Source organism: Mercenaria mercenaria, chromosome 4 (assembly GCF_021730395.1).
Source record: "Mercenaria mercenaria strain notata chromosome 4, MADL_Memer_1, whole genome shotgun sequence".
Classification (NCBI taxonomy): Eukaryota; Metazoa; Mollusca; class Bivalvia; order Venerida; family Veneridae; genus Mercenaria; species Mercenaria mercenaria.
In genome coordinates this window covers 12,313,641-12,329,437 of record NC_069364.1, presented here as the reverse complement: position 1 = coordinate 12,329,437, position 15,797 = coordinate 12,313,641, and the positions used below count along the sequence as shown (strand labels likewise).

The 15,797-nt window shown below is 36.2% G+C and overlaps 1 protein-coding gene across 1 annotated transcript in view; it reads left to right on the top strand.

Moving 5' to 3' along the window:
* LOC123551025 (DNA mismatch repair protein Msh2-like) overlaps positions 1–15,797 on the top strand; it is a 57,803-nt gene that overhangs the window by 16,208 nt on the left and 25,798 nt on the right. Inside the window, exons 2-9 of the mRNA XM_053540470.1 lie at positions 2,546–2,595; positions 3,097–3,132; positions 5,817–5,904; positions 7,969–8,114; positions 9,219–9,329; positions 10,824–10,910; positions 15,078–15,201; positions 15,616–15,702. Coding sequence (XP_053396445.1) covers positions 2,546–2,595; positions 3,097–3,132; positions 5,817–5,904; positions 7,969–8,114; positions 9,219–9,329; positions 10,824–10,910; positions 15,078–15,201; positions 15,616–15,702 — 729 coding nt within the window. The remainder of the gene's footprint in view (positions 1–2,545; positions 2,596–3,096; positions 3,133–5,816; positions 5,905–7,968; positions 8,115–9,218; positions 9,330–10,823; positions 10,911–15,077; positions 15,202–15,615; positions 15,703–15,797) is intronic.

Sequence of the window (15,797 nt, the reverse complement as noted above, 5' to 3'; positions counted from 1 at the left end):
AAAATAGAAAAACCTTGTGACCTCTCTAGAGGCCATACTTTTGAATGGATCTTCATGAAAATTGGTCAGAATGTTCACCTTGATGATATCTAGGTCAGTTTCGAAACTGGGTCACTTGCCTTCAGTAACTAGGTCAGTAGGTCAAATAATAAAAAATCTTGTGACCTCTCTAGAGGCCATATTTTTCAGTGGATCTTCATGAAAATTGGTTAGAATTTTTATCTTGATGATATCTAGATCAGATTCAACACTGGGTCACATGAGCTCAAAAACTAGGTCACAATATCAAATAATAGAAAAAAACGACATCATACTCTGTTTAAAACTGGGTCATGTGGGGACAGGTGAGCGATTCAGGACCATCATGGTCCTCTTGTTGAATCTTACTGAAAGGAACTATTTTCAAATGCAACTCAGTAATTATAAGTAAAATTGTTTGAGATATATTCTTTTCACAAGATATTCAGTTTTCTAAAATTTAAATATTGAGATTTAAGCATAAAGGTTCATAGTGGGTACTGTAGTATTGCAGATTATTGTAGATATTTTATAGTTGTAGTGTAATGAAATGTCAGGAGACATTTTCTCCTAGCAGGGGAGAATGTCACGGGTCGTAATTTTTATAGACTGTTTCATCTTTAATAGTAACTTGCGCCGTGCATTAAGTCTTTTCCAGAGCGGGAAAATGATACTTAACCCTCGCGCATGCGCCAAATTTCCGATAGTGTCCGTCAGGTTTTTATTATGTTGTATCGTCTGCTATTTTATTGAATCGGGGCTTCTCGGTAATGTACGTAATATCACGGATATTAACGGAAGTTTCCGAGGCAATTCATCCATGTGTTTGTCCGTGCAGTTTTGTGAACACTTGTCATGTTTGTCCAATCGTCTTGTTTGTCTTACATGATTGAATGAGAGATAGAATGAGAGAAAGATATACATTGGTCTGTTCTTTTTATCCTCTTTGCACTTTTCACCGCCAAAATCCTTCGGCCCTCAGTGCAGTCTTTCTTCTCTTACGAGTAAGATGGGAAAACATTAAAGTAGAATTCAAATTATTTTGAATTTATCTGATAATCCTCAGTTAATTCACCAGACGCTGTGGTAAGAAATATTTAGATCTCTTGTTCATTAATATTGTATTTTGTATTTCTTGACCCGACGCGTGAATTAATGTTTGTGCAATTTTGTATTATTTTATCTTTATTTTACCATGATTGTTAATTTCATGTTATTATATGTTTTAGGCTTTTTATGTAACGGAATAATAAAGAGAGTAGAACCTACGCCGGGATTGCTAATATATTTAGCCCTGTGACAAACATAATTACATACACGATCAGTTTTTTTAACAAAAGAATGACTCGCATTACATGTCGATTCTGATGACACAGTCATCTACAAGTGTAGATAGATTTTGCCAGGTGCAGATTATTTTTAGAAAAGGTACAGTATGTCTAGGTATTCTGAATCTAAAGCAGTTCCGAATCACTTCATTTTTTTTCTTCACATATTGGCAATAAAATGTAAATGTTTTGTCAGTTGAATGTCCTTTAGTAACACGAATAATACCACAAACTTTTGAGAAGTTGCGTGTTATATTGTTCTTGCAGGGGAGATAAATGTTGTAAAAAGTGATTCGGAACTACTAGACTGCTTACGTTTGGAAATGACCTCATATAAAATTGAAGCTTTCTTATTTTCAAAATAACTTTTTTGCAGATGGAAATAAACAGTCATGGCTATGTTTTGAAATGTTTATTGTGTATTTTTCATAATACTGTATATTTTTCTTTAAAATGGCAATTATTTGCAAATTTTTGACGAAAATCAGTATGTACCCTGTGACCAAACTAGTAATCCCAGAAATGAAATTATACTTTTTATTTTTTCATCTTTCCATATGAACACTAAACCCCAAAGGACATAATTCTATTTGAGATATTGAACGTTTTCTGTTAGGTGATTCGGAACTGCTATACACACTGTATTAGGTTGCTGTACACATGTAGCTTGCAAACTTTGTTTTTTAAACCAGTGTTATATCACCAGGTTGCCAGAATTGTTCTTTGATGCTTCCCATTCACATACCTACAACTGGCTTGGATGTGGGGTGTTATTTGAACCATCTAAGCAGAAGAGTTGGTTAGAATGCTGGTGATGGTTGATTTAAGGATGTTGTACTTGTTTTAGTTTATACTCATTTATTTTTGGTTGATTTTGAAACAAATTCAACAACTTTGAGGTGATCACTTTTGCCACCTTAATTCCTAAAGTTGTTCATCACCATTAGGGAATAGGAGAATAGAAGTCAATTTCCCTTTTTAATGCTGAGTGCAAAGCAAAGAAACTTCTCATACTATTTTTCATTTCTTTGATATGGCATGGCTAGAGAGCGAAGCCATGACCTTGTGCACTAGAAGCAAATATTCTGCCACAAAAGGCAGTATAACTACATAATTTTTAAAGGCTTGAAGAATAAACCGTTTTTTTTTTGTAATTACGATGAAGAAAATGTTTCAAGAATATCTTATTTTTACTTCAGATTTATCACAAGAACAAGGGTTTATATCATACTACCGGTCACTTTCAGAGGTAAGAACTTAAGTAAGGATAAGTTTGAAAAAAGACGATATATACTTAGAAAATACATAAGTAACCTAGCTCTGTTTAAGTATATATAAAAAATAACTTTAAGTGAATATGATTAGGGTCTGTATTTGTCAAGATATATCTAAAACTTCAAACTTTACACTTCTGAATGCTAAATTTTGATTTTTCTCTGACATGATCACTGATTGTAAACATTGAAGGACAGTGTATTCCACTGCTCCAGATAGTTCTGTAAATTTTCTTCAACAAACATTGAGGCAGATTTGACATTTGCTGTTCTTTGCTCTGAGCTCAAATGTTAGACTGGAAGCATTGATGAACACTGGCTCAGAGCTTCTTGATGGTTTAGGAGTTTTATTATGAGGTTAAGTCATTTTTTTAATATGTACCTCTGGATGACTAGTCTTGCATTGAAACTGCATTATACATTTAAAACAGTTTCATGAAACATGTTCATGGATATGTTTCTGTTTGATATTTCAGAAGTCAAGTACAACTCTCAGGTTCTTTGACAGAACAGTAAGTACTAACTTTGTTTAAAAATAGTATTGGAGTAGAACATTGGAATTTTATTATCTGAGGATTTAACTTTCATGGTTCGTACAGGTCCTTGAAAGTCCTTGAATTTGATCCTAAGTCCTTGAAAAGTCCTTGATTTTTTTCTTCCAAAAAATCCCCTGAAAAAGTACTTGAATTTTGAAAAAAAGGGTAGAAAAGTCCTTAAATTTTGCTAAAAACGGGGGTGCAATCGTATTGTAGGGGAAAAATACAAAAAATAAATAATAAATAAGTCAAAACGAGCGAAAAAACGGTGTAAAATAAAAATACATGCACACCCACAGAGGGAACGCTAGTTGAACACCGTTTCGGTACGGAAGTTAGATACGGAATAACGATTTTCACAACGTTAAAATATTATGCGCAAGGTCATTGTAGCGTGACTTATCAACAACAACAATGAGTGGCCCAAAAAATAAATGTAGTTTCGCCAATAAATGGCTTACACAGGATGATTATTCATCGTGGTTAAAGGAGTTTAAGTCAGACAAGCATAAGTGTATGTGATAAACTCATTGATGTCGGAACCATGGGAGAAAGTGCGTTGTGAAATCACACGCGAAAAACAAGAAGTGAAGTCCCTTGAGGACAAATTGAAAACTAGTCTTGAGAGCTTGAAAGACTTATAAGAAACATGTACTAAGTATGTATACAGGCAAATATAGCTCATAAAAGGTAATCCCATTGAAGATCTCATAAAGGTTAAGATATGCTATTGTAGCTTATGGAAAATAAAACTGTTCTGTAACTTTTCTTCTATCATAATGCCTTATGAAGAGCCTAAATGGTTTTGTAATTTAAGATTTAAAGCGATTAAAATAGTCCTTGAAAATCGATAAAAAGTCCTTGAAAAGTCCTTGAATTTTTTTTGCCAAGTCCTGTATGAACCATGACTTTGTTTTCCATGAATTTGATATATTTTGAATTTTAGTTATTTTAAAATATTTGAGATTTAAGTAAAATTAATCTTGTATTATAGTTTTATTTTGTACCAGTGTCATTCTGTTTCATTTAAAGCAAACTCAGGGCAAAAATTCAACCCTATACTCGTAAATTTGTGTTTTATTTGTTTTTTAGCTCACCTGAGCCAAAGGCTCTTGGTGAGCTATTGTGACCGCTCAATGTCCGTCGTCCATCGTCCGTCCGTCAACATTTCCTAAAAAAATCTTCTTCTTGAAAACCACTTGGCAGAATTACACCAAACTTCACAGGAATGATCCTTAGGTGGCCCCCTTTCAAAATTATTCAAAGAATTGAATTCCTTGCAGAACTCTGGTTGCCATGGCAACTGAAAGGAAAAACTTTAAAAATCTTCTTGTCCAAAACCACATGGCCTAGGGCTTTGATATCTGGTGTGTAGCATCATCTAGTGTCCTCTACCAAAATTGTTCAAATAATCCCCCTAGGGTCAAATATGGCCCTGCCCCAGGGGTCACATGGTTTATATAGAGTTATATAGGGAAAACTTTGAAAATCTTCTTGTACAAAACCACATGGCCTAGGGCTTTGATATATGGTATGTAGCATCATCTAGTGGTCCACTACCAAGATTGTTCAAATTATCCCCCTAGGGTCAAATATGGCCCCGCCCCGGGGGTCACATGGTTTATATAGAGTTATATAGGGAAAACTTTGAAAATCTTCTTGTACAAAACCACATGGCCTAGGGCTTTGATATTTGGTATGTAGCATCATCTAGTGGTCCTCTACCAAGATTATTCAAATTATCCCCTAAGGTCAAATATGGCCCCGCCCCGGGGGTCGCAAGTTTTACATAGACTTATATAGGAAAAAAAGTTTAAAAATCTTCTTATCTGAAACCACAACTCTTAGACCTTTGATATTTGGTTTGTAGCAGTGTCTTATGGTCCTCAACCAAAATTGTTCAAATTGTACCCCTGGGGTGAAAAGAGGCCCTGCCCTGGGGGTCCCAAGTTTTATATAGACTTATATAGGAAAAAGCTTTAAAAATCTTCTTGTCAGAAACCATACGACCTAGGCTTTTGATATTTGGTATGATGCATTGTCTAGTAGTCCTCTACCAAAATTGTTCAAATTTTGCCCCTGGGGTTAAAAGAGGCCCCGCCCTGGGGTCACTTAGTTATTATGTGAGTTATATAGGAAAAATACTTAAAAAATCATCTGATTCTATTTCCAAGACTATTTAATTATAATTACCTGATGACCCCAAGTAATATGGTGTCACTTGATTGTGACCTTGACCTACTGACCTACTTTCTTGTTTTTTAAGATACAGCCTTGAAATATTGATGACTTACACAGTTTTGCACACAAATCATAAAACTGAATTTCATTGACCATAAATGTGACCAACTGACTTTCTTAATATTTTATCATCAGTTTGACATTTGAAACATGTAGCTCATATTACTCAGGTGAGCGATTCAGGGTCATCATGACCCGCTTGTTTTACCCTTTGTATTAAAAAAAATCCCCATATTTTTTTTAGCAATTTTGTAGGATTATTTAAATAGGTATTGGTTAAAATTGTTATCAGATTGTAAGTTTTCATCATCAAAACCTTTATAGAATACTTCCCAACAATTATTTGGAACTATGCATGTGAAATCTTTGGCCTTAACTCATTTAGAAATGGAACATTATGGATAAAACAAATATTTTAGGAATATTACACAGTGCATGGCCAGGATGCTTTATTTGTGGCAAAGGAAGTGTTCAGGACATCAGGAGTTGTCAAATATCTTGGATCAGGTATTTTATAGTTGTTTAACAGAGTTTAATAAGGGGCCGAGTGGTTGAGGTCACTAACTTCAATCACTTGCCCCTAACTACTGTGGTTTTGAAACTTCGTTTGAGGTGTAGAATTTTTTTCATGTTAGGAAGTCATCTTTCTGACTTACGGAAGGTTGGTGGTTCTATCCAGGTGCCTGCCCATGCCTGAAATAATGCTTGTAGGGCACCTGGAGTCTTCCTCCATTGTTATAATCTGGGAAGTCTCCATCTGACCTATAACCATCTTGTGACTTTAAACAAAAGAAAAAAAATGTCTGTATCAGATGTCTGTACTCAAATATGTAGTGTTCTAAGTGTACTGATCCATTGTTTTGCCTGCAGTCGCTTAACCCTTACCCTGCTAAATTTCTATAATGAACTTGTCCATCTTTCAGTTTGGACAGTACTGTTAAAGGGGGTGCATATCAAAAAAATACTGAATGGCGAACAGTGCAGGTCATGATCAGACTGCACGGGTGTGCAGGCTGATCATGATCTGCACTGGTCGCAAAGGCAGAATCAATCGTGTCCAGCATGGTAAGGGTTGATAGTGTATAACCACTAATACCTGTTTGTGAATTTCTTGCATTATTGTGTTCTTTGCGCTTGCTACTGGAAAAAAAAATGATAGGGGAAGAGTTTAAAAATAAGCTTGGAGCCTCCTACACAATCTTATATGCTGTTACTGGTAATATTGTTAACAAATGCAAATACATAAATAAAAATTTGTTTCAACATGATTATAAAACACTGTATTAATTTGCAAATTCCATCCAACCTTAGAATACAAGCATGAAGCAAACTAAATACCATTTAAACCAAAATGTTTATTACAAAATAAACTGAAATGTTTGGGCTATCTGACAAAAATATTGGTAGCCCAATTGGCTACCAATGAATTTGCAGATTTCTGAAACCCTGCATATGTTAAAGATTCACAGCCCACAAATTTAAAGGAGCTGTTTTATTAGCTCATCTGATTTTTTGAAAAAAAATGATGAGTTATTGTCATCACTTGAGCGGTTGTCGGCGTCGGCGTCGGCGTCTGCGCGGCGTTGCCTGGTTAGTTTTATGTTTAGGTCAGCTTTTCTCCAAAAACTATCAAAGCTATTGCTTTGAAACTTGGGAAATTACTTGTTCACCATCATAAGCTGCCCCTGTATGCAAGAAAAATAACTCATCTTGCTTTTTGCAGATTTTTGGCCCTTTTGTACTTAGAAAATATCAGATTTCTTGGTTAAGTTTTTATGTTTAGGTCAACTTTCTCCTAAACTATCAAAGTATTGCTTTGAAATGGAATCTGTTCACATCATAAGCAGACCCTGTACATCAAGAAACATACTCCATCTTGTTTTTTTGCAAGATTTATTGCCCTTTTGGACTTAGAAAATCAGTTTTCTTGGTTAAGTTTTTTTTAAGGTCAGCTTTTATCCAAAAACTTTTCAAAGCTATTGCTTTAAAACTTGCAACACTTGTTCACCATCATAAGTTGACCCTGTACAGCAAGAAAACATAACTCCATCCTGCTTTTGCAAGATTTATGGCCCCTTTTGGACTTAGAAAATATAGATTTCTTGGTTAAGTTTTATGTTTAGGTCAACTTTTTCTCTTAAACTATCAAAGCTATTGCTTTGAAACTTGCAACACTTGTTCACCATCATAAGCTGACCCTGTACAGCAAGCAACATAACTCCATCCTGCTTTTTGCAATAATTATTGCCCTTTTGGACTTAGAAAATCATTTTTTTGGGTTTGAGTATTATGTTTAAGTCAACTTTTCTCATAAACTATCAAAGCTATTGCTTTAAAACTTGCAACAGTTTTTCACCATCATAAGTGGACACTGTACATCAAGAAACATAATTCTATCCTGCTTTTTGCAAGAATGATGGCCCTTTTTAGACTTAGAAAATCATGGGTAGGACAATATTTCTATTGCACAAAAAAAATCAGATGAGCGTCAGCACCCGCAAGGCGGTGCTCTTGTTTTTCTGCACAATATTTTCTACAGTTTTGTTAAATAATTTGATTCTACAATAATAGGTGAAAAGAAGTTGGAGTCTGTGGTTCTCAATAAAATGAATTTTGAATCATTTGTACGAGACTTGTTGCTAGTGAGACAGTACAGAGTAGAGGTGTATAAAAACAAAGGTGGAGCCAAGAATAACGAGTGGAGTTTGGGATTTAAGGTAATACTGTCTTTGTAGATAATAGAAGAGGTTTCTGCTGTCTTTGATTGTAATACGGTACTAATACCTCATGTTCTATGTCTTTTCTTTTTATATGGCAGGAGAACAAGATGTTTTAGTAGTACATTTTCTAAGTGTAAAAGAAGGGCAGTGTTATGTAGTACCTAGTATGAAGTTTAATAGATCAAGTTTTGAAAATTTTGGAAGATTTGGAGATAGTTTTATTGTACATTAAAGAATGAACATAGTTATTAACAGTCAGGGGTGTAACTGTTTTAAGTTATGTAACCTGTTTCAGTTACTTTTTCAAGCATTTTATAACCTGTATTAGTTATAAAATATAGTTAACTCAGGTAAGTTATTAAAAAAAAAATTCTTTTTGCTGTTCTCACAAAGTGACCTTTAAAGTGAAATTAGTAGCAAACTGTGGTTAATCAAATTCTCTTTTAGTCTGATCATGACCAGGCCCCGTGTTCACAAAACATTTTTTGGCCTCAGCTGAGTTTGAGTTTGAAATTTTAATATCAATTTTACTAAAATTTCAATGTTTAATTCCAACTGAGACTGACCATCCTTACTGAATAGTTGCTTGAAAATGGTTATGAACTTGAAATTTAGTTTTAATCATGCCATTTATATATTGAAATGACAAATAAAGTTTCGTTATCAAACTCAGCTGAGACTGAAAATGTTTTGTGAACACAGGGCCTGATAAGCATAATGGGATGTTGAGAGTTTTATAGCTTTAAAACTTTTGCGTAAAACTTTATCAGCCTTGCGTAAAAAATTTTTAAACTGCATTTTGGGGAAAAGATAAAAGTTCAAGGATTCGGGAAAATTTAATTGCATTAGTCTCATTCAAAATAAGGAATTAGCACAGGAGGGCTTTGTAATATTTTATGATAACTGAAACAAGTTATGAAAGTACAAGCAATAACTCAAATTGGTTATAGACTGCGGTAACTTAAAACAGTTACACTCCTGACTAAGGATTTCACTGAATGTGTTGTTTATTTACAATGTTTATGTTATAAAAATTTAAGAGTTTACAGCTTGTTAACAATACTTATAGACATGATTAGAAGAATCTTTATATGTTTATAGGCATCACCTGGAAATCTGACCCAGTTTGAGGACATACTGTTTAGCACTGCCGACATGTCCAACTCTGTGGGTGTCATTGCTGTTAAATTGTCAACTGAAAATGGACAGAGGGTAGGTTTAACACCATATTGTAATGCCCTTCCCCTTTCCTATGAAGTAAAATGTGGGTTATATTGGATTGTTGGTTTTGTATTTAGGGCCTTCAGTTACATAAAAGAAGGCAGTTTACAAGTGTACCAGCACTAACCTATTCTGTACAAGTAGCTGCCAACTTCTCATGATTGGAGATGGAGGAAGTGTGAATGCTTGTACCTAGAGCCTTCAAGCTCCATGGGCATGTTGCTTCTGGTCATAAGGTGACCCATGTTGCTTTAAAGGACAGTATCTCAACGATGAAGGTCCCGTTGACCTCGAGACTGAAAAGATTTTCCAAGTGAAAACTTAATAGGATAATAGCATGCATTCTATAGAAGATATCTATTGATGTCTAAGGTAAAAAATGTGACCTTGACATTGAAAAAGGGTTTCTGATCATTTTTTTATACACCCTGTCTGAAAAACTGGACGTATTATGGGAATGCCCCTGGAGGGCGGAAGGGTGGGCAGAGGGGCGGCGTCCACAAACTTTGTCCAGAGCATTTCTTCTTCATGCATGGAGGGATTTTGATGTAACTTGGCACAAATATTCACCATCATGAGTCGTGCGCAAGAACCAGGTCCCCAGAAAGTGGCAAAAAAAAATCCATATGCAAAAACAGGTGCTAGTGTAAAGAAATTTGCCATGACAGGCATATATAGGGACATTCTGGCACTTTTATGGAGGATGCTTTGGCCAATGGACTTCAAATTTCTTAGGCCGATTGTCTGTTGTCAGTAGATGTCCCTAGTAGTTTTGGAGTTCATTAGATCAAAGGACACGGTCAGGGTGTACTTATTGAAAATCACACACTGTAACCTCCAACAGGTCATCATAGGGGGGGAGCATATGTATTGTACATACAGCTCATGTTAATTTGTTATTGAGACTTCATAATGTAAGCTTAATTGTGAATAAGTGTGAAGCTTTTAAGCTGACTCTTGTACCTGGATCTTAGGGATGGGTTCAGAGGAAGTCAGTACTGATGCATTTGTTTGACTTTTGTTATTGACACTGCTTGTTTCCATTCGTGGAAATGTTTATGGAATTCTCATGCCATCTGATGAAAAAAAATAAAACTATGATTTTATAAGCACTGAAGTTTGTTTACATTTTAGCACAAACTCTGCCTGATGTCCTCCCTTTAGCTTAGCAGGTACAGGGTAGCATTTTCAGGGATGTAGGGGAATATCTTGATAACTTGGATCGAACTCTGATGAAAAACAAGTTATAATTATTCTTTGTTGTGTTGTCTTTTGACAGCCAGAAATTATGTCCCGAGATAAAACATATTTTGAGATTGTTTAAGGGCTTATGGGAGTGGGGTTTACAATTTTAGGCAATGAATGTGTATTCCCAAATGAAGTGAAAATCATTTTATTTATTACTACAGTTTTGTGTAGGTAAACTCTGTGTTCTATATGTGTCATATCTATGTCATAAATTGTTTTCCTATAATTCTTTAACAGATGTTGGGTGTTGGTTATGCTGATGCCACATTGAGGAAATTCCAAGTCAGTGAATTTACAGATAATGACCAGTTGTCTAATCTGGAGGTGAGAGTTTTACACTCTTCATGGTTCTGAAATTAACCTAGTGCCTTTTCTAATCCTCTAATCTATTTCTACAGATGTGAGACCATAGCTTGTATAGAGCAGGGTTCATGCAAGATACTTACATATCACACTGTAAGAAAAAAAAAAGGACCATCAAAATTATTACTGCGCTCAGTTAATACTTCTAAAAGCATAGACTTCCTTATAAAATGGTTGGAAATCTGCTTCCATGCTGAAATGTCTGAATTACAGACGATAGAGCTGGACTGGGTAGCAGTTTTTTGTGCCCCCCCCCATGAGTGGTGGGGGCATATAGATTTGCTCTTGTCCGTCCGTCCGTGCGTCTGTGCGTACGTCCGAAGTTCGTGACGCACCTGGCTCAAAAAGTATTTGATATAAATTGATGAAACCTTGCATGAGTCTTTATCATGATATGAACTTGCGCACCTCCTATTTTTCGTCTGGCTCCGCCCTTTTTTTAGAGTTATGGCCCCTGAAATAGTCAAAAATGCACATTTTCACCTTGTGAACGCCTAGCTCAAAAAGTATTGAATAGATTCATGAAACCTTGCATGAGTCTTAATCATGATATGAACTTGCGCACCTCCTATTTTTCTCTGGGTCCGCCCCCCATTTCCAAAGTTATTGCCCCTGAAATAGTCAAAAATGAAAATTTTCACCTTGTGACGCACCTAACTCAAAAAGTATTTGATATAAATTTATTAAATCTTGCATGATATGAACTTGCGCACCTCCTATTTTTTGTCTAGCTCCGCCTCCTATTTTTAGAGTTATGGCCCCTGAAATAGTCAAAAATGCACATTTTCACCTTGTGACACGCCTAGCTCAGAAAGTATTTGATATAGATTCATGAAACCTTGCCTGAGTCTTTATCATGATATGAACTTGCGCACCTCCTATTATACGCCCGTTTGAAAAACGGGACGTATTATGGGAACGCCCCTGGCGGGCGGTGGGCGGGGGGCGGCGTCCACAGACCTTGTCCGGGCATATCTTCTACATGATGGAGGGTTTTGATGAAACTTGGCCCCAGTTGTTCACCCTCATGAGACGGAGTGTCATGCGCAAGAACCAGGTCCCCAGGCCTAAGATCAAGGTCACACTTAGAGGTCAAAGGTCAAATTCAAAGTATGACTTTGTCCCGGGGCATTTCTTTTCATGCATGAGGGATTTTTTAGAAAAGTTTGGCACAATGTTTTCATCATGAGGACAGAGTGTCATGGCAAGAACCAGGTCCCTAGGTCTAAGGTCAAGGTCACACTTAGAGGTCAAAGGATTCAAGAATGAAAACTTTGTCGGAGCATATCTTCTTCATGCATAGAGGGATTTTTATGAAAGTTGGCACAATTGTTCATTTATCATGAGACGGAGTTTTCATGCGCAAGAAACCAAGTCCCTAGGTCTAAGGTCAAGGTCACACTTAAAGGTCAAAGGATACAAGAATGAAAACTTTGTCCGGAGCATTTCTTCTTCATGCACTGAGGGATTTTGATATAACTTGGCACAAATGTTCACCACCACAAGACGGAATGTCATGGAGCAAGAACCAGGTCCCTAGGTCTAAGGTCAAAGTCACACTTAGAGGCCCAAAGGTCAGATACAAGAATGGGGTCCGAGCATTTCTTCTTCATGCATAGAGGGATTTTGATGTAACTTGGCACAATTATACACCATCATGAGACGAAGTGTCATGCGCAGTTCCCTTTATAATTACTTCCCTTTGTTGTTACTATAAATAGCTTATATTGTAACTTTTTCATTACTAGACGTAGGGAAAAATCGAGACCCCTTTTCTGTAGTACAACATGCATGTTACATCCAATTTTGAGGTGTATTTTGACCAATCTCTACCTGCTAAGGATTTTTGTGTGGACTTACAATTTTTTTTTTGCTCCGAAGGGAGGATATATTTTTGAACCGTCTGTAGGTCTGTCAGTCTGTCAGTCTGTCCGCAATTTTCGTGTCGGTCATTATCTTTGTCATCGATGGGATGGATTTTCAAATATACTTGGCATGATTGTGTATCCACAGTAAGACGACGTTGTCGCGCGCAGACCCAGGTCCGTAGTCAAAGGTCTAGGTCACACTTTGACGTTTAGGTGATGTGCTTTGATGGCGGTGTCCGGTCCATATCTTTGTCATCGATGGATGGGGATTTTGCTATTAACTTGCTTGTTTGGTAACAACAGGTTGTCGATTGGTGGCGGCGGCAAGACCCTGGTCGTAGATCATAGGTCAAGGTCACACTGAGTCGGTAAAGGATAGTGCATTGATGGGGGTGTCCGGTCCATATCTTTGTCATCGATGGATGGATTTTCATTAACTTGGCTATGAATGTGTACCACAGTAAGAGACGTGTCGCGCGCAAAGACCCGGTCCGTAGCTCATAGGTAAAGGTATCACTTTAGACTTTTAAAGGATTAGTGCTTTTGATGGGCGAGTCACGGTTCCATATCTTTGTCATCCAGGATGGATTTTCATAATATCTTGGCATGATATGTGTACCACGTAAGAGACGTGTCGCGCGCAAGACACAGGTCGTGTCATAAAGGTTCTAAAACTCTAACATCGGCCATAATACTATTCATTCAAAGTAGCATCGGGGGCATGTGTCTTTCCCTATGGAGAGCTGCTCTTGTTTTTTGTTTTTTTTTTTTTTTGTTTTTTTTTTTTTTTTTTTTTTAAAGATTAACTTCCACCTTGTGGTTACTATAAATTACATTATATTGTAACTTTTTTATAATTGAACCGTAGGGAAAAACCAAGACCTCTTTTTCTGTGGTACAACATAGTTGTTACTTTCTTATTTAGGTGTATTTGTAAGGTATCTATACTCGGTAAGGAGAGTTTGTTTGCGAACTTAGAAAAACATATAAGATATTGATATGATTACTAATAACAAAATCACAAACTTAAAATTAATCTGCAAAAATACAGGTGCTTAGAGTTAAAGAAATTTGCTGTGACGGGCGTAAAATTGTGACTTTCTGGCACTCTTGTTTTTATCGGGGTCCGCCCCTACTTTCAGGTCTTGGCCCTGGAAAAAAGTAAAAATGCCACATTTTCCATTGTGATGCGCGAACTCAAAAAGTATTTGATATAAATTGATTTTGGACCTTGCATAAATCTTTATCTTGATATGAACTTGCGCACCTCTACTTTTTATCTTGCTCGGCCCCCATTTTCAGAGTTATGGCCCTGAAATAGCCTATAAAAAATGCACATTTTCACCTTGTGACGCACCTAGTCAAAAAGGATATGTTTATAAATGGATTGAAAATCTTTCATGAGTCTTTATCATGATATTATCTTGCATACCTCTTATTATTTGCTGGCTTCCTCCCCCTATGAATTGAAAATGTTATGGCCCTGTAATAGTAAAAAAATGCTCATTTTCACCTAATTAGGTGCCTAACTTCCAAAAAGTATTTAATGTAAAATGCATGAAACCTGGCTTGAGTCTTTATCTATAATGTGACCTTGACACTTGGCAATTCTTCTTGAGAATCTTAGCATTTTATTACTGAGTTATGGCCCTTGAATAGCCAAAATAGTGGATTTTTTGTTTATGATGCACTTCATAGCTCAAAAAGTATGTGGTATAGAATAATGAATCATTGTCTAATTTTTTTTTGAGGCTATTACCCCATTAAGACTGCTATAAACATTTGGAATTATTTCCTCGTATTTGTGACAAAATATTCCAGTTGGGGGGGGCAACCCTGTGTCCTACAGACACATTCTAGTTTTACCCAAGTTCCCTCGGCTGTTAACGGCAGGTAACTGTAAATCGTTAAATCTGTTGATTCACACTTTCAACTAAGAGGTCCTTGTCACTTGTTGTACATTTATCCTGACACATCCTAGAGTGAAGATACACGGGTTGTATATACATATTTAAAATGTCAAAACACAGGTACGGGTATTGTGTTATTTTAGTACAGTGTAATATATTCTCTATTCTGTGGTGTGATTTGAAAAATTTGAAACTGTGTCTGTATAGATTATATTATATCTGTACCCAAGTAGTTATTTTGTGCCTGAGTAGAAGCATTACCTGACTGGATACTTAGGTACTTACGTACTCCACTCTAATTATGGTTTAAATATTTTATGTATACTTAAAGATACTTGTTACTGTTGCAGGCATTGATAGTACAGTTAGGTCCGAAGGAATGTATCCTGGCCACTGGAGATACAGCTGCTAATGCTGGTAAACTTAAACAGGTCCTTGACAGAAGTGGTGTACTCATTACAGAGAGAAAGAAAAGTAAGTTCTTATTGTATTCTAACCTAAGTATTGACTGTGCATATGAGAATAAAGGTTGGTGCATGTAGGAGTGTGGTTTCCAATTACTGTATAGTCAAACTTCTTGTTGATTAGTTTTGTCCACATTTGATAATACCAAAGATCTGTAAAATAATTTTATGCCCTTTTACGTGCAGTGACAGAGGGGTATATCCCCTTAACATACAAATAAGTCCTATTTTAAAATTAAAAACAAGTATTTTCAGGAAAAATTGTGATACAGTTCCTTCTTTCATGGAATAGTGTATAAAATTCTGTAAAACTTGGGTATGGGGGATGGGTTGTTTCCACTGCCTAGCTGTAAGCCTAGTTAACAATTCTGGCTAAGACATTTATGAGCCAGGTTTTCAGAGGATATTTATATTTAATTTCCAGGTGACTTCACAAACAAAGATTCTGTACAAGACATGAATCGTCTTCTTAAGATGAAGAAAGGTGAACAAGGAAATGCTGCTTCTTTACGTAAGTTACTGATTTAACCTTTACTCTGCTAAATTTCTCAAATGGACTGGTCCATCATTCAATTTGGGCAGTTCCACTTCATATTCAGAGGGGTT